Source organism: Trichechus manatus, unplaced genomic scaffold (assembly GCF_000243295.1).
Source record: "Trichechus manatus latirostris isolate Lorelei unplaced genomic scaffold, TriManLat1.0 scaffold00007, whole genome shotgun sequence".
Classification (NCBI taxonomy): Eukaryota; Metazoa; Chordata; class Mammalia; order Sirenia; family Trichechidae; genus Trichechus; species Trichechus manatus.
Window position 1 is genome coordinate 18,847,140 of NW_004443943.1, and position 22,975 is coordinate 18,870,114.

The 22,975-nt window shown below is 39.8% G+C and overlaps 2 protein-coding genes across 2 annotated transcripts in view; one reads left to right on the plus strand and one right to left on the minus strand.

Moving 5' to 3' along the window:
• Positions 1-432: 432 nt before the first annotated feature.
• On the minus strand, positions 433-1,200 carry FGFBP3 (fibroblast growth factor binding protein 3). Its single transcript, XM_004369926.1, has one exon. The coding sequence runs from the start codon at positions 1,198-1,200 to the stop codon at positions 433-435; it is 768 nt and encodes a 255-aa protein (XP_004369983.1).
• Positions 1,201-14,307: 13,107 nt separating this feature from the next.
• The window catches only part of BTAF1 (B-TFIID TATA-box binding protein associated factor 1), a 107,441-nt gene continuing 98,773 nt past the window's right edge, over positions 14,308-22,975 (plus strand). The window contains exon 1 of the mRNA XM_004369927.2: positions 14,308-14,618. Within this exon, the coding sequence (XP_004369984.2) occupies positions 14,605-14,618 (14 nt within the window). The 5' untranslated portion in view covers positions 14,308-14,604. The remainder of the gene's footprint in view (positions 14,619-22,975) is intronic.

Here is a 22,975-nt window from a genome sequence, read left to right on the forward strand (position 1 = left end):
GATTACATTTTAATATAAATGCATAAACAGTACATTGTATGCCGCTTCCGACCGAAAATTCGCATCACTTTAGTCACTCTATTTCCCCCTCATTCTCAGCCTCTCTATGTGCCCGTCTCTCTCCCCAGTCTATAGTTTTTGCATATTTAAGGTATGGCTACTTCTGTTTCCACTATTTCTTCTGCTCTTAGTCAAGACTGAGACTCTTTTAAAATTTCTCTGCTGCCTCAGAGATTCTCCGTACCTCTACACTCTCATCCCAAGAGCCCTTTCCCATTCTAGAAGCTGGACTCCTCCCCACTCTCTATCCCTAGATCCCTCACCCTAACAATGCCCCTAGCTTCCCCTCCCCGCCGTGCTGCCCGCGCCCCCACCCCCCATACACAAACACCTAGCCCCTCGTCCGTCCCCCGCCTCCCCGGGCCAGAAGCCTCAGCCATTCCAGAAATTCACAAAGAAGTTGCAGAGGGAGTGCCACTTCTCAGCGCAGTAGGTCTCCGTGAGCTCGGCGTTCTCGTCTGGCCCGTCGAGGTCTAGCCCGGTCCCCAGGGGTCGCTCCTCGTCGAGAATCGAGATCCCCTTCCTCCTGCCCCCTTTGGTCTTCTTCTCAGAGGGCCTCTGCTTGGACGGTGTGCTCGTGGGAGGCGGGGCCCCTGCGGCTGGGCCGGGCGCATGCTCCCGGGCCCGTCCCCGGCCTCTGGCCCGCGGTTTGGGCTCCCCGGGGAAGCCAGCGGAGGTGGGGCCCGCGGGCGGGGACGCGCGGGGCGCGAGGCGCAGCTCGGCGTCGTGGCCCTTCTTGCCGTAGCACAGGCGGGACCTGAGCCGCACAGGGTCGTGGCAGGGCAGCCGATTCTTGCGCAGCCGGCCCAGCACCTGTTTCCAGTAGTGCGCGCCGCGGCCCGCGTAGGCGGCGCAGCGCTCCGGCTCCGCGTGGTAGACGCACTGGTAGCGCGCCCCGTCCGGGCCTTGGCAGCTAAGCGCCAGCTCGCTGCCCGCCGCGGCCCCCGGAGTGGGCAGCAAGAGCTGCCAGCTGCACGCGTGCTGCTCGGGGCTGATGAAGCGGCCCGAGGAGCGGCCTGCAGAGATCACGGCCGGCTGCGCCGCGCTGCGAGCCGCCCCCTTGTCCCTCTGGGCGGCCGCGAGGAGACAGCCGCCCAGCACCAGCAGCGAGAGCGACGCTTGCACCCTTGGTGGTGTCATGGCTTGTGGGGTCCGCCTCCGCGCTCCGCTCTTCTGGGACCCGGGAGGTTCAGCGGAGACAGGGTCGGACGAAGAGCATCCCCCAGACCTGCGGACAGAGGCAGAGATGGCCACCGGCTGAGCCTAGCGCAGCATTTCGCGCAGGCATGTGCACCTGCGAATCCCCCCCCCCGACTTTCTACTTGCTGGTTTCCGGTGCTAGGGGGCCCCTCTGAAGAGCTTTCCTGGGGGAAAATCAATTACTACCTAATAAATTGGTTTGAAACCATTTGTGCATTGGGATTGTCTTCCCCATGCAAATATAACAGCAAAGTGATGTTTGACAATTAATTAAAACTTCCACCCCCTTCCCTCTCCGCCATCCAATAAACTATCTACGAAACCATTTCAGATTATTCCTCGGAAACATGCACTTTTACTGCAGTTTGAACTTACCGAGTTCTGGGACTGGTGGCGGAGCCTTATTAGGATAGACAGAACGACTGCATGAGAGATTAGTCTGTTTTAGCCTGCTGCCTGAGAATGAACGTGTTATCAATGGGACAGGAGGGGCTTCCCCACTATGCCCCTCCCAACTTCTCTCACTCTGGGAGATTTCCCACCACCCTGCGCACACACACACACACACACACACACACACGCACACGCACACGCACACGCACGCACACACGCACACACACACGAGATATGATAGAAGTGGCACTGTAACATGAAATTCAAGTCATGTATTTTGCTTCGACTGTTTACAACGTGGCTCTTAAATCATCCTTTTATTTTCCTTTACATACTTAATCATCTGAAAATAGTTAAACAGAAAATGTAAGTTTTAAGAGTTAAGCAAAATAAAATGAAACAAAACAAGTGTTAATATTCTAAACTAGGCACTATTTATACAATTACACTATTTACATTCTTTCTGTTTTTCATGTCATTCTGAGTCCTATATGTTCACTCATCTTTTTTGACAGTCTTTCTTATCCTAATAACTTAATAACTATTACTACTAATAAAAATATAATATCCTAGTTCATTAACATGCCATAGTGTCCAGCAGTTCACCCAGGGATAGACACTTGGGCTTTTGATTGTTTTTAGGTATTATAAATCAGCTGTAAACATCTTACAAAAATTACAAGTTTTTTAAAAAAATAGTCTATTGGGATTATAGTTGCAAGATAATATTACTGATTCAAATGGTATGACCTGTAAGAATGTGTTATTGAACCTTGAAATTTTTATATTTAAGCAAAGCTGTCTCTTTGAACTTCAGGATATTCTGTCATTTAAAAAAATGTTCTCGATAATAAATGTGATCTATTTTTAATTTCAAGAGTTTGTACCTCTGACTATAATTGTTTGACAGAAATAAATATTTTCCTAAAATACTTTTCCAAGATGTCAAGAAGTCTCCTTATATTTCCTAATGTCTTCTTGGGGACAGTATTTTCCATTACTGAACTCCCATTAGTATTGTATTTGAGCAGTTATAATTTGATTACTACTTTAAAAATCAAAATACTTTAGAATTAGAAAAATGTATCTAAATTTAAATGTATAGTAAAACAAAAACACCAGATGCCATAGAGTTGATTAAGACTCATGGCGACCCCATGTGCATCAGAGTAGAACTGTGATCCACAAGGTTTTCAGTAACTGGTTTTTTGGAAGTAGACCACCAGGTCTTTCGTCCAAGGTGCCTCTGGGTGGACTGGAACCGCCAACCTTTCCATTAGCAGACAAGTGCATTAACCATTTACAATATATAGTAGTGTATATTGACTTAAGAAGCTTATACCACTGTGATGAAATCAGAGATTAAATGACTTGTCTAAAATCACACATCTATTTAGTGATAAAGCCACAAACCACCTGACTTTTAGTGATGAATGATCCTTATATTTTAGCTTCGTATTTCACTACTACCATGTTCAAAGTTAGTTATATCTTAAATGATTCTTGCTAGTTTCCATCAAGTCGGCTAGAGTCCATTGTTGTGGCCACTACGTATTTTGAGTGCCTTCCAACCTAGGGGGCTTATCTTTCAGCACTGTAGCAGACAATATTATGTTGTGAGCCGTAGAGTTATCACTGGCTAATTTTCGGAAGTAGATCACTAGGCCTTTCTTCCTAGTCTGTCTTAGTCTGGAAGCTCTGTTGAAGCCCATCTACCATGGGTGACCCTGCTGGTATTTGAAATACTGGTGACAAAGCTTCCAGCATCATAGCAACCGGTAAGCCACCACAGTATGACAAACTGACAGATGGGGTAGTGGGTGTCTTAACTACACCAATATGATTTGTAATGAAAACCAATTAGTACCTATGAAGTTAAGAAATATTAACATGCTCCATAAACAAGAATAGCTAAATTATAGATAGATTTCACAGATGGAAACTCTCTGTTCCCCATAAAACTGTATTTGTGTGAGTAAAGGCACTGATGCGTCTTTTGTCTATTGCTCTGGGATTCCTTGTTAGATACAGAACCCAACAGAAATAGTTTCCCAGCTGAAGAGTGACATCTTGTGGCATTCTGCACTATTACAAAGAAAAAGTTTATTATCCAAGAAGTCATAATTGTTATTCCAGTGACCGTATTTTGCTGTGAGAAACATTGTTACCAAAGGAAAAAGTAAGGGCATACAGATGGGCCGCACCATGTCAGAAAGGGGCAAGTTACTTTTTAAAACTAGTAACTAGTTCATGATGTGAGATGTGTGAGAAAACATGAAATACGTACCTTAACACTAATTTTTAAAAATAATCTTTTAAAGATTTTGTTGTGCTTTAGGTGGAAAGTTTACAGCGCAAATTAGTTTCTCATTCAAAAATTTATACATAGATTGACATTGGTTGCAAACGCCGCTATGTGACAGCACTCTCCCTCTTTCAACCCCGGGTTCCTCACGTCCATTGTCCATTTTTTAAAAAATAATCTTGTTTATTACTGATCCAGGCCTGTTTAGATTCCTACCATATACGACGTAATAGCTCACAATGGGGTGAAATTTCTTGATAATTTCAGTGACTGTCTGCTTGGTCCTGCCCTGTGAGTTCCACAAAGGAGAAATCTTACCATAAGGAACAGAGTCCACATAGCACCTCCTTCCCTTTTTCTCCTCAGATAAGGTGAGCTGCAGCACTTGACCCAATAAACATCTATGGGGAGCGTGCGAGGGGGAGCTCCTGCCAATCAGTTTCTTAAGACTACATGATTCTTCCTGAATGTAAAATCAGCTTTGCACAGTTTAATATTCAATTTTCTGTTTCATGGGTATTAGCCTAATCTCTCAAATTATATTGTCAACTTTTTAGATAAGGATAATTTCTTATAACCTTTTTAGACAAGGATAATTTCTTATAACCTTTTTAGACAAGGATAATTTCTTACACCTCTTTTGTACCTAATACAGTGCTCAAGTCAAAAAGTTGATTGGTTGAACTCTCATACATTGCTGATGGGAGTATAAAATGGTACAATCACTTTGGAAAATTGTTTGAAATTTTCTTATAAAGTTAAACACACACCTACTCTATGATCCAGCCATTCCACTCCTAGCTATTTACCCAACGTAAATGAAAACATATACCACAAAAAGATATTCACAAGACACTTCTCAGATTAAGTTATAAACAACACCGTGACTTCTGTCTTGTGTGCTCTCTTGCTGGCGTGCACTGTCCCTGGCTTCTTGGATCACTCACTCTGGGACAGCCAGATTATATGCTGTGAGCATTCCTGTGAAGAAGCCCACGTGGTGAGGAACTGAAGCCTCCCGTCAACAGCCAGCAAGGAATTGAGGCCTGCCAATAAATACATGAGTGAGCCTGGAAGCAGATTCTGTAGCTCCAGTGGAGCCTGGAGATGACTACAGCCCTAGCCGACAGCTTGACTGCAGCCTCATGAGAGACCCTGAACCATCCATCTAAGCCACTCCAGGACTCCAGGTCCTCAGACACTGTGTGAGATGGTAAATATTTGTTGTTTTAGGCCTCTAAGTTTTGGAGTAACTTGTTACACAGAAACAGATAACAAATACATAATTTTATTAGTTTCTTATTTATCTTTCCAGTGTTTCTTTATGTGAATAAAAGCAAATAATAATAATTTTAAAAAGACATGTATAAGAATGTTCATAGTTACAATAGCCAAAAGGTGGAAACAACCTAAATGCCCACTGACAGATGAATGGATAAATAAAATGTGGTACATATATACAATGGAATATTATTCAGCCATAAAGAGAAATGAAGTTCTGATACATGCTACAACGTGGATGAACTCTGAAGACCTTATGCTGAGTGAAATAAGTCGGACACAAAAGGACAAATATTGTATGATTCTACTTATAAGCAATATCTAGAACAGGCAAATGCATACAGACCAAAGTTTGTTGGTGGTGGGTGGAAGGGGGAAATGCGGAGGTATTGCTTAAGGGATATTGAGTTTCTTTTAAGGGTGATAAAAAAAATTTGGAAAGGGATAGTGGTGATGTTTGCACAACATGGTGAACATAATTAATGTCACTAAATTGTACATGTAAAAATGGTTGTGTCATGGATTGAACTGTGTCCCCCCAAAATATGTGTCAACTTGGTTAGGCCATGATTTCCAGTACTGTGTAGTTGTCCTCCATTTTGTGATTGATGTAATTTTCCTGTGTGTTGTAAATCCTAATCTCTGCCTGTGATTAATGAGGCAAGATTAGATTATGTTAAACAGGATTAGGGTGGGATGTAACACCCTTACTCAGCTCACATCCCTGACCCAATGTAAAGGGAGCTTGCCTGGGGTGTGGCCTGCATGGCCGTTTATTTTACAAGAGATAAAAGGAAAAGGAAGCAAGCAGAGAGTTGGGAACCTCATACCACCAAGAAAGCAGCACTGAGAGCAGAGCGCGTCCTTTGGACCTGAGGTTCCTGCAAAGAGAAGCTCCTATACCAAGGGAAGATTGATCACAAGGACCTTCCTCCAGAACTGACAGAGGGAGAAAGCCTTCCCCTATGCTCTGAATTTGGACTTCTAGCCTCCTACACTGTAAGAGAACAAATTTCTCTTTGTTAAAGCCATCCACTTGTAGTATTTCCGTTATACCAGCACTAGATAACTGAGACAGATTGAAATAGCAAATGTCTTGTTATATATGTTGCAACACAATTAAAATGAAATAAAAACATGTCAAAGAGGTAACACAACATTAAATTATAGTACATCTGCAGATGGATTGAATATTGTCTTTTAAAAATATATAATAATATGGAATAATGAGTCATTATATGTAAAATTCTTATAACAGTCCTAGCCCTATAGCAAATGCTGTGTTTCTTTTAGCAATATCATCATTATAGAAAATTATTATGTTACAGTATTAAATAAAAATAAAACAGGATACAAAACTGAAAAAAAAAAAGAAAAACAGAATGTTCATAGCATTTTATACATAATAGCCCCAAACTGGAAACAACGCAAATATCCATCAACAGGTGAATAGATAAGCAGATTATGATACAATTTGTTTAGTACTCAGGAATAAAAAGGAATGAACTCTGCAACAGTCAACAACCAAGATGAATCTCATGACCATAATGTTGAGCAAATGAAGCCAGACACAATAGAACCCATATTATATAATTGTGTCTATATAAAGTTCTATAACAAGCAAAACTAATCCACGGTAGAAAAAAATCTGAACAGGGCTGCCTAGGGGGCAGTGGGGTGGTTGTTGGATTGACCTGGAAGAGGTATAAAGGAACTTTCTAGGGATTATGGTACTATTCTACATCTTGGTAAGGGTTTGAGTTATACCTAAAATTTGTGTATTTCATTGCATGCAAATTTTATCTCCCCCCCCCCAAAAAAAAACCCCTCTAAACAAATATTGAACCCAGGTTAATGATATCCATGGTGACGTTTGCAACTTACTCTGAACTGCGTAAAAAATATGATGGATGGATATGAACAGAGGGAGACAAATAAAAGACGTGATAAAGCAAATAAGCAAATATGGTAAAATATTGTGGATTCCAGATGATAGGTATACACATAATTCTTTGAAAATTTCTGTATTTTTTGAGAATTTCATAATAAAATCTTGGAAAAATAGAAAATGACAAAATAAACATAAGAATTGTATTCCTAACACCCAGAATTAACATATATTAATATGTTGTCATGTCTGTGTCCATAATTTTTTAAGAAAAATAAAAGACAGATAACTATTTTACTTTCATCAGCCTTCTCAAATCCCATTTTTCTCCTCCATTTTCAAGCTTTGTCCTTATTGGCATACGTAGATCTAGTTTATTCATGTTAACTATTGTCATTTGGTATCCCATCATACGACTATACTACTTTTTATTTATCTATTACTCTGCTGCTGAACATTTAGGTTATTTCCAGGTTTTCTATAAGATAAATACTGCTGCAGTGAACACCCTTGTAGAGATTTTCTTGTATACATGAGTGTTTCTCCAGAGCAGTGGTCTTTAAACTGGGATACATGTGTACCCTTGGGGATATCCAAAAACTTTTCAAGAAATGTACAGCTGTGAATAGTTTTAAGGAAATCAATTTCTAGATTCTCTACCTCCATGTGTACGCTTTCTTGTATAGGTTTATCTCAACCCTCGGCCTCAGAATGGGCCTATAGTTGAGGTATTATGCTGGTTCCCCTTTTCTACCTGCCTTTCACAATTGCCCTTCTCCCACTTTACTACAGAAAGAATAGTTCTTATCCATCCCAAATATCATCAGAGATTTTATACATGAAATATATATGCATTATGTATTAACCTTTTATTTATTTTTTAAATATTTAACCCATCTAAATTTATTTTTGTGTTTGGCATAAGACAACAATATACTGTAACTGTAGCTCTCCTAATTTTGATCTAAAAGTCTAAATAATTTAACTGGATAATCTGTATTTTTATACTTATACCTAAATACCTTTGATCATATGAGAAGTATAAAGTTTGTGCAGGTATCATTCCATGAGCTTCCCAGAATTCCCTGCAGTTATAATGGCCATGTGATACAATTCTGGCCAATGAGATTAAGTATAAGTCTTGTAAGAATTGGTGGGAAGATTTTTGCTTTCTTGAGGTGGTCACTACCCCTTCCTCTTTCCTTTCCCTTGTTCTTCTTGCATGTGTGATGCATGGAGGTGAAGCAGGCATCTTTCCATCTCTCCCAGTATATCCTTGCGCTTCAGGGGAAGCTGACTCCACTCATCTCCTCAGTGGTCTAAGGATAATTTCATCCCCATTGCCAATGGTTGATTTAGTAATAGATGTAACCTAATTCTGCACACTGAGAAGTTTGCTGTTGGCTTCTGGAAAAGTTCTTACTTGTTCTTAAAAGACAGCATAGAAAGCCAGTCTTTCTTCCCTGCCCCTGGATATTTTCCTTTTGCAATAGAGAAGTTTCACAGTTCAATGAGTTCAAGTTTATATAGTTTTTCCTCAATGGTATTTTTTGTGCATTAAGAAATCCTTTCGTACTGTGAGGTCAAAATATTCTGCAGTATAGTCTCCTAATAGTTTTATTACAGTTTTGGTTTTCATTTTCAGATCTTTGATCCACAAAAGATTTATTTTGGCATATGGTATGAAGTAGAGATCTGATATTTCCTTCTATCTGGAGAGCCAATTGTCCAACCTTCTTTATTCAATAGTTCTTCCTTTCACCATTTATTTATTTGAATTTTTTTTTATTGAGGTGATTGTAGATTCACATGCAGTTGTAAGAAATAATACAGGGAGATCCCTTGTACACTTTACCCAGTTTCCCCCAACAGTAACATTTTGTAAACTGTAGGTTAAATATCACAACCAGGATATTGACTTTGATACAGTCCATTGATCTTATTCAGATCTCTCCAGTTTTACACATATTTCCATGTGTATGTGTGTGAGTGTATTTAGTTCTATACAATTTTGCCACCTATGTGGGCTTGTGTATCCACCAGTCAAGACACTGAACAGAGACAGATCCTTTTAATGAAGCTTTTCAGCAGTAAGTATATAAACAAATACAGTCCCCTGGCAAAGACTAGTTTACTATAAAACTCAATAAAGCAGAAGAGCCATTCCTCAAGTGTTCCATTTTGTACTTCTCTCATAATACTTCTCACACTGTTTTATATTGTGTAATTCCCACTAAATTATATCCTCCTATATTCTCCACAAGAGCAAGAACTCTGTCTGGCTTAGTTACTACTGTATTTCAATTTCCCAGAGGCAGCCATTTTCAACTTTTCTGGATGTTCCTTTGAGTATGTTGAAACTTCTAAACAATATGTTTATAGTGAATTAAATTTTTATTTTCTATTGAGACAATATCAATTGACTCCTAATATGGTCAATGAGTATTTGTCTTTCTTATATGACCACATGCACACATTTTACAATCCTCACGAACTAAATAACAGTTTCACAATATTTAAATTAACATTTGGAGTTTACGTTATTATGCTATGTAAGTATTCCTTCCAGTTGAGCCACATGGTGCAATGTAATTACATTCCCTTCCTGCACAACTGTTTATTGTCCTCAAGTTAATAATCACTTTGTTTTTTATTAGTTGTCTATATACCTATTATTAATTCTTCTCCCAAATTCTATTGGTCATACACATAGAAATCAGTTTCTTCTTTTTCCTTTGAAATCCCTTCGTCATCTTACTCCAGTCTAGACTGATTGTTTTGTATGCTTACTGTACTTACATTGTCCTGAGAATTCTTTCTCCACTTTTCTCTGTTATATAACCTTATTTCTGTATCTTCCTCTTTCTTGGCCTATTCCCTCATTTTAGTAGAGAACATACTAGTTTCCTAAAAGAAGATGCATGGGAGGTAAAAATGTTGAGACCTTGTATTTCTTGATTTTATTTTCATACTTGCTGATAGTTTAGATGGGAATTAAATTCTAACGCGGTACATATGCCACCTGTTTCCTCATCCTTCATTTGTTCCCAGTCAACAGTCCTGAAAAGTCTCACATTTACTTTTTCAGGGGTGTATAAATTATCCAAACCAATGATCTATACCTGGTTCTCATTCCCTTTAATCTTTTGAAATTCTCACTTCCCCTAACTTCCCAAGCTTCCTGTTGCTCTACCTATTCCAACAGCAAACTTGGAGAGTCAGGGGAAGTGAGAATTTCAAGACGTTGAGGGGAATGACGACTAAGAATCATAACAAATTATGGATACCATTGTGAAGAATGGGAATTCCAGAACACATAATTGTGCTCATGTGGAACCTGTACGCAGATCAAGAGGCAGTCGTTTGAACAGAATAAGGGGATATTACGTGGTTTAAAATCAGGAAATGTGTGCTTCAGGGTTGTATTGTTTCACCGTACTTATTCAATCTGTATGCTGAGCAAGTTAATCCGAGAGACTGGACTATACGAAGAAGAATGTAGCATCAGGATTGGAGGAAGACTCATTAACAACCTGCAACATGCAGATGACACAATCTTTCTTGCTGAAAGTGAAGTAGACTTGAAACACTTACTGATGAAGATCAAAGACTACAGTCTTCAGGATGAATTACACCTCAACATAAAGAAAATAAAAATCCTCACAACTGGATCAATAAGCAACATCATGATAAACAGAGAAAATACTGAAGTTGTAAATGATTGCATTTTACTTGGATCCAAAATCAACACCCATGGAAACAGCAGTCAAGAAATCAAATGACGTATTACATTGGACAAATATGCTGCAAAAGTCCTCTTTAAAGTGTTAAAAGCAAAGATGTCACTTTGAAGACTAAGGTGCGACTGACCCAAGCCAGGATATTTTCAATCACCTTGTCTGTATGCACAAGCTGAACAATGAATAAGGAGGACCGAAGAACTGACGCCTTTGAATTACGGTGTTGGTGAAGAAATATACCATGGACTGCCAGAAGAATAAAACAAATCTGTTTTGGAAGAAGTACAGCCAGAGTGGTCCTTGGAAGTGAGGATGGCAAACTTTTCTGGAGTCATGGAGGGTGGATGAACTCCTGAAACTATTGCCTTGAAATAATCTTTAAACCTTCAACCAAAAATATCCCCTGAAGTATTCTTAAAACCAAACAATAATGTAGCTTAACTAGTGAAAAAGGCCTGCCTTGAATATTACGCTCTTTTAAGAACTATCTATATGGGATTGACAACAACAACTCAAAAGGTTAGAAAGGAACCTTAGGGAGGCAATGAGTTTATGTTAATGAGGGAGGAACAACTCAGAAAAGGTGGGTGAGAATGGTTGCACAATTCAAACAATGTAATCAATGTCGCTAAATTTTACAGGTAGAAACTGTTGAATTGGTATATGTTTTGCTGTGTATATTCTCCACAACAACAAAATAAATAAAATTTGAGAGGAAAAAATAACTTGACCTGAACTAATATGTGGCTATTTACAGTCTATTATTCATTCCTCTTAGTATGACTACTTATATATTTTGCTGCAGAATAATAAATGTATTTGATTATAAGGTTTTTGCATAGAAACTGCTGGGGTGTTACATAATATATGGTATATGCATTAGATTACTTTTCAAAATCTGAAAAAATTCTAAATTCAGAAAAACATCTGGTAGGGGTTTCAGGTAAGTGTTTGAACCAGTACTACTATTATCCTCATTTCACAGCTGAGGAAATTGTGACACAGAAGTTAAGTCACTTGCTTAAGGTCACATAGTTAACAAAAAGAATTATCTATGTGGTTAATAATATTGTGGGTACTTATTGTGCCAGTAACTTGGTTAAATATTTTATATGCATCGTCTATGTACAACTCTGTGAGGCACGATTATTATCCCCATTTCTCAGATGAATAAATTGAAGCTTATAGACGTTATGCAACTCCCCTGGACACACAGCTGTTAAGTGGTATGAGACAGAATTTAAAAACAGGTCAGTCCAACACTAATATATTTGATTATTACAAGATCACTTACAAATCTATACCCAGTCCTTTCCTCTTTTCTAAATACCATTTAAAATGGTGTATCTAATTAATAAAAAGTAATATTTTAAAAGTGTAAATCAGATCATTTGATGCTCATGCTTAAAACCCTGCTATGATTTCTACTGCATCTAGGATAAAATCCAAACTCCTTACGATGGCGCCTTTCTGCCTCTCCCATCTTGTCTCCCCAGCACAGCAGCTTTCTCTTAGGCCTTTGTGCTAGTCGTATTCCCTACCTGGAAGGCTCCCAGATCTTCACACAGATGGCTCCCTTTTGTCATTGAGGGCTCAGCTTAATCACCTCCTCAGTTTTTCACTGATTGCCTAAGCCAGAATAGGTCCCTAATCGCCTTCTCCATCTCATCATTCTATTTTACACAGCACTTAAACACGTATTTGCTTATCTGTTTACTTTCTTTTTCCTTCTATTAGTATGTAAGCTAAACCAGATAGGACACTTTGTCTCTTTTGATCCCTTCTGAAGTCCCAATCTCTAGTACAGAGTTTACCTTGTGATGGTAGGTGCTTAATTTTGGCTGGATAAATGAATGTAGTCCACACCCAGTAAATAGAACCTACTTGTTTGTTTGTTCGAATGGTGGGAGATTAACTGGGAAAGCCAGTGAAGGCAGGGAGACACCAATTGCTAAGTATCTTTAACAAGGTACTTAAACATCAGCTTAATCGGATTTTGTCTAACAGTATTAGTATACTAGTACACTAGCTCCAGTTCAAAACCCCGCTGACAATTTGCATTTCTAACAAGTTCCCAGGCGATGCTAATGTTGCTGGTTAGAGACCAATTCTGAGAAGCATTAGTAGGGCAGTGGGTCTCAAAATTTATTATACATAAGAATCACCAGGCGCTCTTGTTAAAATGTAGATTCTGATTCAGTACATCTGGGGTGGAAACGCAAATTCTCAGCAGGAGGTGGAACCTGAACGAACTGGTTCTAGGCCCTGGTATAAACAGCGCCTAGCAGAGTGTCTGACACAGAGCAGGTGCCAAATAAATATGTTGAACCAGTGAACAATGAATATTACTAGCTTGGATCTTGGGCAAATTGCTTAACCTTTTTGAGCTTACTCACCTATAAAGTGAAGATTAAAACTTACTTTACAAGGTTGGCCTACAAGTTATATGAGATAATGCATACCAAATGCCTAGCGCATAGCAGGTACTTAAGTTAGTTTTTTTCCCCTTGTATTTATACACTACTTTATAGTTTACAAACTCTTTTAAGTTCTTCTAGATACATGACCTCGTTTTATTCCCACAACAACCTTCTATGGTACTTCTCACTAGCCTCATTTCATCTTATAGATGAGAAAACAGACTCAGAGGCTGAGACACAGCCTCTTCAGGTAACGAGAAGCCAATGCACGTTTATCAGCAGAGGAGTGACGTGATAAAAGCAATAGTTTTTGAAGATTAATCTTTTGGTGGCTTATAGAATGCACTGGATTGAAGCTGGAAAAATGTTACTTTGACCCCTATCATAAAAATCAAGTTTGAGGTGGTAAGGGCCTGCCCTACTGACAGACGAATGTTCAAAGAATAATGAACTTCAACCATTGAACAGACAGCTAAGTGGACAAAAAAAGGTGGCTGAGTTTTCAATCTGGTTGAGAAAGTGATGGTACGAACAACATAAATAATTTTTAACAAGTCAAACTTGACAAAATTGTTGGCAGAAGACCTTCCCTCCAATATCTCCATTGCCAGAACTTCTGGAAAATGTGGCAAACATTTTTTAACCGCCGTTGCAGATCTTTCTTGATTTCACTCCCCCACCCGACTGGCATCACCATCTGGACTAAAGTCCTTCTAATGCTGCTATCTCTGGAGGCTGCCTGGTGTGATGAGTTTCAAGGCAGCATGGAATTAGAAACCAAGGTTTTGAACTTCCAGAACCTTGGCTAAATCGCCTCTTTCCCTCTCTGGAAATAAGGAGACCCTTATTTCTCCTCTCTGCTTTCTTGTAAGGCTACTGACCCGCTCCAGATGAGCACAAAGAGCTTTCTCTTTCCGCGCGCCGCTAAACAGAAAGTACTCGCGCTCCTTTAGAGTAGCGCCGGAGCGGAGCCCCTCGCGGCGGGCTGACGACACTTCCGGCGCGCTGACGCTCAGGCCGGCGTGCCGACGCCTGCGTCAGCAAAGAGCGGGGTTGGGGGCACCCGGTTTGAAGTCGTGCGGGTCGGAGACTGCCTGCGTCGCTGTCTCGGACCCCTGCTCCCCGGCCGTGGCGGGGACGAGCTCGGGTAGGCGGCCGAGCAGATGCCCGAAGGCCCGAGTCGCGACGCCCTCCGCCTCACCGGCCGCTCCCCTGTGCTCCGGGGCCTGGGCCTGCGCGGCTCTGCTCTCTGGAAACTAGCGCCTCAGCCGCGCGTCGCGTATCTCTTGGGGAGCCCCGAACTGGCGGCGCCCGGACATGGCGGTTTCCAGGTGGGTCTTCTGGCGCCTGACGAGCTGACGGGAAGGCAGCCCAGGCGAGGCACAGTGTCCTCTCAGCACCCCCACTCCTAGAAAGGAGCGGTTCCCATTGTCACTGGGCTCGGGCGCCTCATTCCTCAGACTTCAGAGTTCGCTTCTTGGTCTGCCGGGGTTTTTGGGCTCGGGTTACTCCTCATAAATCGGCTTAAGAATGTCTTTCTTTTTAGATACCTTTTTGGCACGTTCGAGTTGGTTTTTCTCATTCCCCGACTTGTTTTTTCTTCTTTCAGTTTTAGGAGAGTGAGTCTCTTCTTAAACCTTTCTCGGTATACTAAGGATAATTCCTAACCTCCATTTCACGGGAAAATTTGGGTACTAACTGTCGAAGTAGGGGAGACTTGAACGACTATTATCAACTGGCCTTCTAGTTATATTACTTTTTGAAAAAATTATAGCTTAAATAATATTTTTTCTTTACTACATTACGGTGTAATTCTTTCGTTTAGCAGTAAACTTTCAGTCTCCAGCATTGTAATCTTAAATTTCTTGTGTTACCACCATTTAGCTAAGGCTTGAAAGAAATATTACAAGACTTAAATTATTTTAAAATATTGCCCATAAACAGGAAAGTCTAGGAAAATTACAGAAAAACCAAGAAGACTTTTCTATTTATAGCTATAGGAGGAAAGTTCTTTCCGCCTAGATAACAGAATGGTTGAAAAAGTCGGAAAAACATTTTGTCAGAGGTTTCGTTTTGGTGACCGTATGTACATGTAAGTAGGGAGTAGTCCCTCAGTGATAGTGATCAGAAGGACTCACCAAGTTCTTTAGAGTTGATGAGGTGAGTTTTTATGAGAATTGTGTCCTTCTGCCACAGACTAAGGAGTCCTGGTGGCACAGTCGTTAAGCGCTTGGCTGCTAACCAGAAGGTTGCCACTTCTAACCCACCACCCGCTCCGCGGGAGAAAGATGTGGCAGCCTCCTTCCGTAAAGATTACAGCCTTGGAAACTATGGGGCAGTTCTGCTGCGTCCGGTAGGATCGTTATGAGTCGGAACGGACTCGATGGCAACGGGTTACCACATAGACTAAAGGAAAGAGTGATAGCTCACAAAACAAAAAGTTTTTACTCATTTTTCATAATTAAATTCCCTTGAGCACAATATGTACTCAAGCTTTATCTGTTTTGCAAGGGAAAGCATAAGCTATCCCTCACAAAATCCCCAGATAACTGATGAAATAGTGTGTAGGAGAAGCCCACGGGGGTTGGGTGAAGGGGGTTGCTAGGTACCTGTAGTATGAGGCATCTAATTTTTATTTCATAGGTTAATTAAATCCATTCAGTGTGAAGCACCTCTTATTTCATGATGTATAAAACTGCCTTGAGAGTATACAACTGGTATTTTCAATTTTTGCAAATACAGAAAGGTGTACCTTTTCATTTGTTACCTCATATAAATACATAAATATATTATAAATACATTGATACATAAATTTGGTATTAGATTTATCAGAAGATTACAGCGTTTAACGGGATGAGTAGCTCTTGAAATTCCTTTCTTAGAACAGACTGTATATTTTCACAGTATTGGATGTAGTTTTAACAGACACAGAATGAAGATGTTTGAAAAGAGCCTAACCTGCTTTGGAGGAGTCCTAGTGGCGCAGTGGTTAAAGTGCTCTGTGGCTAACCAAAAGGTTGGCAGTTCCACTCACCAGCCGCGCTGTTTCTGTAAAGATTTACAGCCTTGGAAACCCTATGGGGCAGTTCTACTCTGTCCTGGCAAATGATCATCTATTTGTAGAAGTGTAGGACACCTAATATTTCTGAATGAATGATAGAATTTTGAAGACTACTGTCTTTTGTTCTCAACATTGGGTTTTGAAAGGTACTGCTCTTGTTCTGTAGATTCTTATTCACTTTGTCAAAATTCTGTTAAATTATGCATAAAAAAAAGACTGTCATGTTCTTGTGTTTGGTAATACAGTACGTTCAAGGAAAACACTTTTGAGACATATTATGTGTTTTTGATAAAGTAGTTCTTGACGTTTTCATCTGTAGATTCACTTTGAATGGCTAACTTTCCTTTTAAGCCGACCTTCTCTGTACACTTTCATTTCAAGCTGACTTTCTTCATACAATTATGTATGACCTTCTCCATACATAAGCATGTTTCGCCACAGGTAAGCTTAACTTTCTTTCTCTCGTGTTGGTGTAAGTTTGTGGAATACTGACTCATTTTGATACAGTTTTGTGCAAAATAAGTGGAAAGTAGTTCGAGAGGTAAAAATCATATTTACCAAAATCAAACCTAAAATATTTTTGCACTGTTTATATCAGGAAACCCTGGTGGTGTAGCGGTTGAGAGCTACAGCTGCTAACCTAAGGGTCGACAGTTCAGATCCACCAGGTGCTCCTTGGAAACTGTATGGGGCAGTTCTACTCTGTCTTATAGGGTCGCTGTGATTCAGAATTGACTCGACAGCAATCAGTTTTTTTGTTTGTTTGTTTATATCAATGTGCATAATTGGAAAGAAACTGTAATATTTTTAGGACCTAGTAAACATTTCCAACGGAAGGGAAATAGTGAATTGGTACCATCATTTCCTCAATTGCCAGATCCAGAAACCTGGGAATAATTTTTAACTTCTCCATCTTGCCTCTCTCCCGATCTAGTCAGTCACCAAATCCAGTCTTGTTAATTATACTTTTAAAATCTTTCTCCAGTCCATCTTTTGTCTTTCCATACCAGTTACCACAGTCTTACTCCGGGCCACCATCATCTCTAGTCCAGACACCTGCAGTAGCAGCCCCTCTGCTCTTCCTGCCTCATTCCAATTTATTCTTCACTTCAGCCAGAATGAGCTGTCTTATATGCATATTTTAACGTGATCACTTTTCTGCTTAAAATTCTTTAGTTGTTTCCTGTTGCCTTGGGATAAAATCCAAATTTCTTATTATATCTTAACAGCCCCTTTGTGATCTGATTCCTGCTTCACCTTTTTAACCTTATCTTGTGTCTGATTCTCTGTAACACACTCACACCCCCCCCCCCTTAGTGAATCTGTGTTCTCACTTCCAAGCCTATATGTCACTTTGTTTGGGAAGCGTTCTCTGCTCTGGTTTTACTTTATCTGAATTATTTGCACCAGTGTGTACTCCTGTCAGTCATAGTATTTATCACAGTTTTTAGTTGATTGTTTAATTGTGTATCTCCCCTGCTGGATTAACATAAACTCTGTAAGAGAAGGATATGTGTCTTTGATCTTTCTATCTCCAGCAGAGTGCCTGCATCCTAGTTAGGTGCTCAGTACATTTTTTTTTTTTAAAAGGAGTAAGTGAGTGATTTTGCTAATAGTTTTGCTTGCTCTAATACCTGTTGTGATTTACCATACTTTATATATTGTAGAATATTTTCAGTGTTCCTCAGTGCGTGCTTCTGAGCTTAGCTAGTTTTTCCTCAGGAAGAAAAACTTTCACTATAGCTTTGAATATTGGCCAAGGTTATAATAAAAAAAAAGTACAGAACCATTTTTTAAGTTTATAATATAGTACAATTCTCTTTTAACATGAACTTTCATAACACGTGTTAGATATAATATAACCCTGCAGTTTGTGTGATCACATGTTTTAGACCCCCCGTTAGAGCTTAATAAAGGCTAGGTTTTACTCTAAATCTTAAGAATGTGGCAAATTCTGAAATGTACCATCAACTCTCAATTGTGGATGAACTCAATCTTCTAAATAACTTTGTGACTCTCTAAAATTGCAATTAAAATCATAGCATTTAATATTTTCCATGAAATATCACTGAAAAAAATGTATGACTCCTTTAGACTTTTAAGAGAGACTATACAGATGTAGGAGTAGAGAACTATGTTGCCCTTAAAATGTGGATGCTGGAAAGTCAGCTCAGCTCACTTACTAGCCACTTGACTTGCTCCCTCAAAACCAACTTCAGCAAAAAAGACAAGTTAGTATATGTTACAGGCTTTCAAGAAGCCCTGGTGGCATACTGGTTAAGCTCTCAGCTGCAAACTGAAAGGTTGGAGGTTCGAACCCACGGGTGACTCTGCATGAGCAAGATGTGGCATTCTGTTTCCATAAAGATTACAGCATAGGAAACACTATGGGCCAGTTCTACTCTGCATGTAGTGTTGCTAGGAGTCAGAATCGACTCAGTGGCACACAACAACAGGCTTTCAGTTCAGTTACTTGCGAATAATTGAGATTATAATTGTTAAATATTTGAATATTATTATTTTGTTTTGTGAGCTTTTCTCTTACTATATTATCTGTTACCTAGTTGGACTACCAACAGTAAAGGCAACCTCTAAGGGCTAAGTCTTATGCTCCTTATAGAAAATGGTGAATCTGTGACTGACTGTGTTGCGTTCCAGGCCTAATATAGGTCTTTTATTGTTGTTGTTTGTTTTAAGATTGTTTTTGATACACTTGCTTGTTTATGCCACAGTTAATTGAGTTGACAGTTTTACATTGGTTGACTAATATGAGGAAACCCTAGTGGCGTAGTGGTTAAGAGTTCATCTGCTAACCGAAAGGTCGGCTGTTTGAATTGACCAGGCACTCCTTGGAAACCCTATGGGGCAGTTCTCCTCTGTCCTGTAGGGTCACTATGAGTTGGAATTGACTTAATGGCAGCCAGTTTGGTCTTGGTTTTAACTAATATGAAAATAGTTTTTCCTTGATCATATGTTATAGAGAAAATTTCAAAAATATGATTTAGAGTTCTTTTCTCATTGATCTATATGAAGGTCCTGTCTAAAATTTGTTGTTGTTGTTAATTGCCGTCAAGTCGACTCCAGCTCATGACAACCCCACACACAATAGAATGAAACCTTGCCCGATCCTGCGCAATCTTCATGATTGTTGGTACGCTTGAGTCCATTGTTGTGGCCACTGCGTATTTTGAATGCCTTCCAACCTTTGTGGCTCATCATCCAGCTCTAGATCGGTTCTGTTAATGATTCATAGGGTTTTCATTGGCTAATTTTTGAAAGCCAGGCCTTTCGTCCTAGTCTTAGTCTGGAAGCTCCACTGAAATCTGTCCACCATGGTTATTTGAAATACTGGTGGCATATCTTCCAGCATCATAGGAACACATAAGCCACCACAGTATTATAAACCGACACATGGGTGATGGAAATTTTCTAGACAATACTTAAGGTTTGACTGTTTTAGAAGCCATAACTTAGGCCTGTGATGTATATCTTTGTCAGCATTTGAAAATGATGCAGTTACTCCGAAAAGATTCAGAGAAAAACCGAACACACCCTGTTATGGGAGTAACAGTTGCTACATGTGATCAGGACTTTAACCATTTTCTTAATTCTCTCTGCACTGTTGATACTTCCCAAAAACATTATTTTAACAGGTGTACAGCGTAGGCTGTGAATGGGAATTGACTGGACAGCAACGGGTTTGGTTTGGTTTTTATTCTGCCAAATAAAAGGAGGTTTCTTCATGTGGAGGAAGTTCCTGTGGATCCTTTTTACTAATAGGGAAAATACTAACGTAGAAAAAAATGGATTTTAATTGCCTGTAAGACAGCACAGGTTTCTTATATTTGCTGGGCTGATTCTTCCCTTACTGTTAATTTGAATATATTATAAAGCTGGCAGGTTGTTGTTATTGTTGTTAGTTGCATCCAGTTGATTCCAACTAATGGCAACCCCATGTGTGCGAAGTAGAGCTGCTCTACATAGGGGTTTCAAGCCTGTGACCTTTTGGAAGCATATTGCCAGGCCTGTCTTCCAAGACACCTCTGGGTGGGTTCGAACCGCCAACCTTTCAGCCAGTAGTAAAGCACCTGTTTGTGCCATTATGAATTATTAAAATATTTGAAAGTTAGAAAGATTAGGGATGATAAAACTAGGAAAGGTAGAGCAGCATTATTAAATGCTTTTCCAGTTCAATCCCTATGGTAAATTCTTCCCTGTCTCGTTTTTTTCCTCAAATTACTTGTATGAAATTTTTTTTTTTTTTTAACAAAGAGAAATTTATTTGCTCATAGTCAGAGTAGGCTAAAAGTCCAAATTCAGGGTGTCAGCTCCAGGGGAAGGCTTTTTCTGTCTTGTCGGCCTTCTTCTCTTCGGTGTTCCCCCAGACTAGGAGCTTCTCGGCTCAGGGACCCCAGTCCAAAGGATGCGCTCTGCTCCTGGCACTGCTTTCTTGATGGTATGAGGTCGCCCTGTCTCACAGCTCACTTCTGTCTTTTATATCCCAAGAGATTGCCTCAGAACACAATCCAGTCTTGTAGATCAGGTTGTGCCTTACTAACACAACTGCCACCCATCGTCCCTCATTAACATCATAGAGGCAGGTTTACAACATACAGGAAAATCACACAGTACCAGGAATCATGGCCTAGCCAAACTGATAAACATTTAATTGTGGTAAAATACACATACCATAAAATTCATCATTTTAACAATTTTAAAATGTACAATTTCATATGAAGTTTCAAAACCACAGATATTTCTGCTAAGGAACCCAGACTAGTATGTTTTGTCTTTACGATAAAGTTATGCAATAGGCTATAGGTTGTTGGACTGTGGATGGAAGATAGAAAAAATTGTCCTTTTAAAGCAAATAACACAGCTTGGTTATACTTTTTCACCATTCTGCATTCATTTAACAAGTATTTCCTGAACGTGATCTATGTTGTAGGTGCTGGATTCAGCAGTGAACAAAAGCGGAGTCCCCATTCTCATGGAATTCATGTTCTGGTGGGGGAAATGTAAGGGGCCCTCCTGGTTCAAGTGGCTAAGCGCTCAAATGCTAACCGAAAGGTCAATGGTTCGAACTCACCAGCTGCTCTGCAGGAGAAGGATGTGGCAGTCTGCTTCCATAAAGATTTATAGCCTTAGAAACTCAATGGGGCAGTTCTCTCCTGTCCTGTAGTGTCACTGTGAGTTGGAATCCACTAGATAGCAATGGCTTTGGGTTTTGGGGGAAATGTAATTTACGTAGTGTGCACCTGGTCTTGCCACCTGGTTTTGGTGTGGTTTCACATCTTCATATTGATTCTTAGTGTTCTTCCTGGTATCTTAATTATTTTCTTATTTAAAAGAACATGCTCATTACATAGTTTCAAATTACCTACAATATGAACTAGAAGGTATACATTGTAAAACACTAGTCTAGAGAATTTCCTGAAGTTTTTTCTTTTGTCCCTAACTTTTTTCCTTAATGATTGTATGTGAGAATTCATGCAGTGTTCATACCAAATATCCATTCTCTTTCCTTATTCCCTAAGTAACAGAAAAGTAAAAATTCAAATAATAGTATCTTTCACTAAATGTAAAAAATGGATAACAAAATGGACAAACTTGATTGATCATTCTCTTTTAGTTAAAATTACAGTCATCCTTCTGAGGAATTCTGTGAGTTGACCTTTAACAATTTTTCAGAGAGATCAAATTTATTCTGAGAACATCAGTGAGATTGGAAGTGCACTGAGGAATTTGTGTCTTTTTATACTGCCTTTTTTTTTGGTTTGTTTTTTTTTTTGGAGATCCACCCAAATGGCCTAGGAGTTGAAATGCAGCATGTACTTGCTTATTAGTTATGAAACAGTAATCTAGGACATGTTTCATAGTTCAAAATGTATATGATTTCTTTCAGTTTCCTTTTATATCTTTACTGCTATGAAATATCATAATGTAAACAGCTGGAGAGAAGGGGATTAGGTTGTAGCTGCCAGCATAGCCTCTACATACTTTCATGTACTCTTTCCTTTTTCTAGGCAGCCTTTAGAGCTATTGCCTGAAATCACAGGTTGATAAAATAAACATGAATTATGTCTTGTGCAGTTATCTCTCTAAATTGAAGTCCAGATTGAAGATGGGACAGGTTTCTTATCATCATCAATAGATTCATAACCTGGAGATATTGTCAAAATATAATGCTTTATGTCTTATTGAAGTTATTCTTGTACAGTCTGTGGTACCTTTCATTCAGCTTGACATCTGTTAACCTCTTTCTGCTCCATCTGTCTATCCTTCAGAGAATGAAGAATGGCATTTTCTTCTGCTAGCTTTTCTGCAAGAGCAAGTTTAGTCAAAAGAAGTATTGTGTGGTAAACACTGTGTTCCCTCAATCAGCCCTTCTTTTAACTTTCTTTCTTTTCTGACCACATAGCTTCCTTCAGACCCCTTCCTCACCAAGGACCTTGTCTGCCCTCCAACATAATACCGACCCTGTTTCATGTCACTTTCCTTTCCTCCACCAGTTCACTATACCAGCCTTTTCCATTGTGGCCTGGCCCTGATGCTTACCTGCTTGCCTCTTAGCAGGCTGCCCTGGGATAACAGGTCTGACTGCCCTCTTGTTAGATCCTGGCTTGC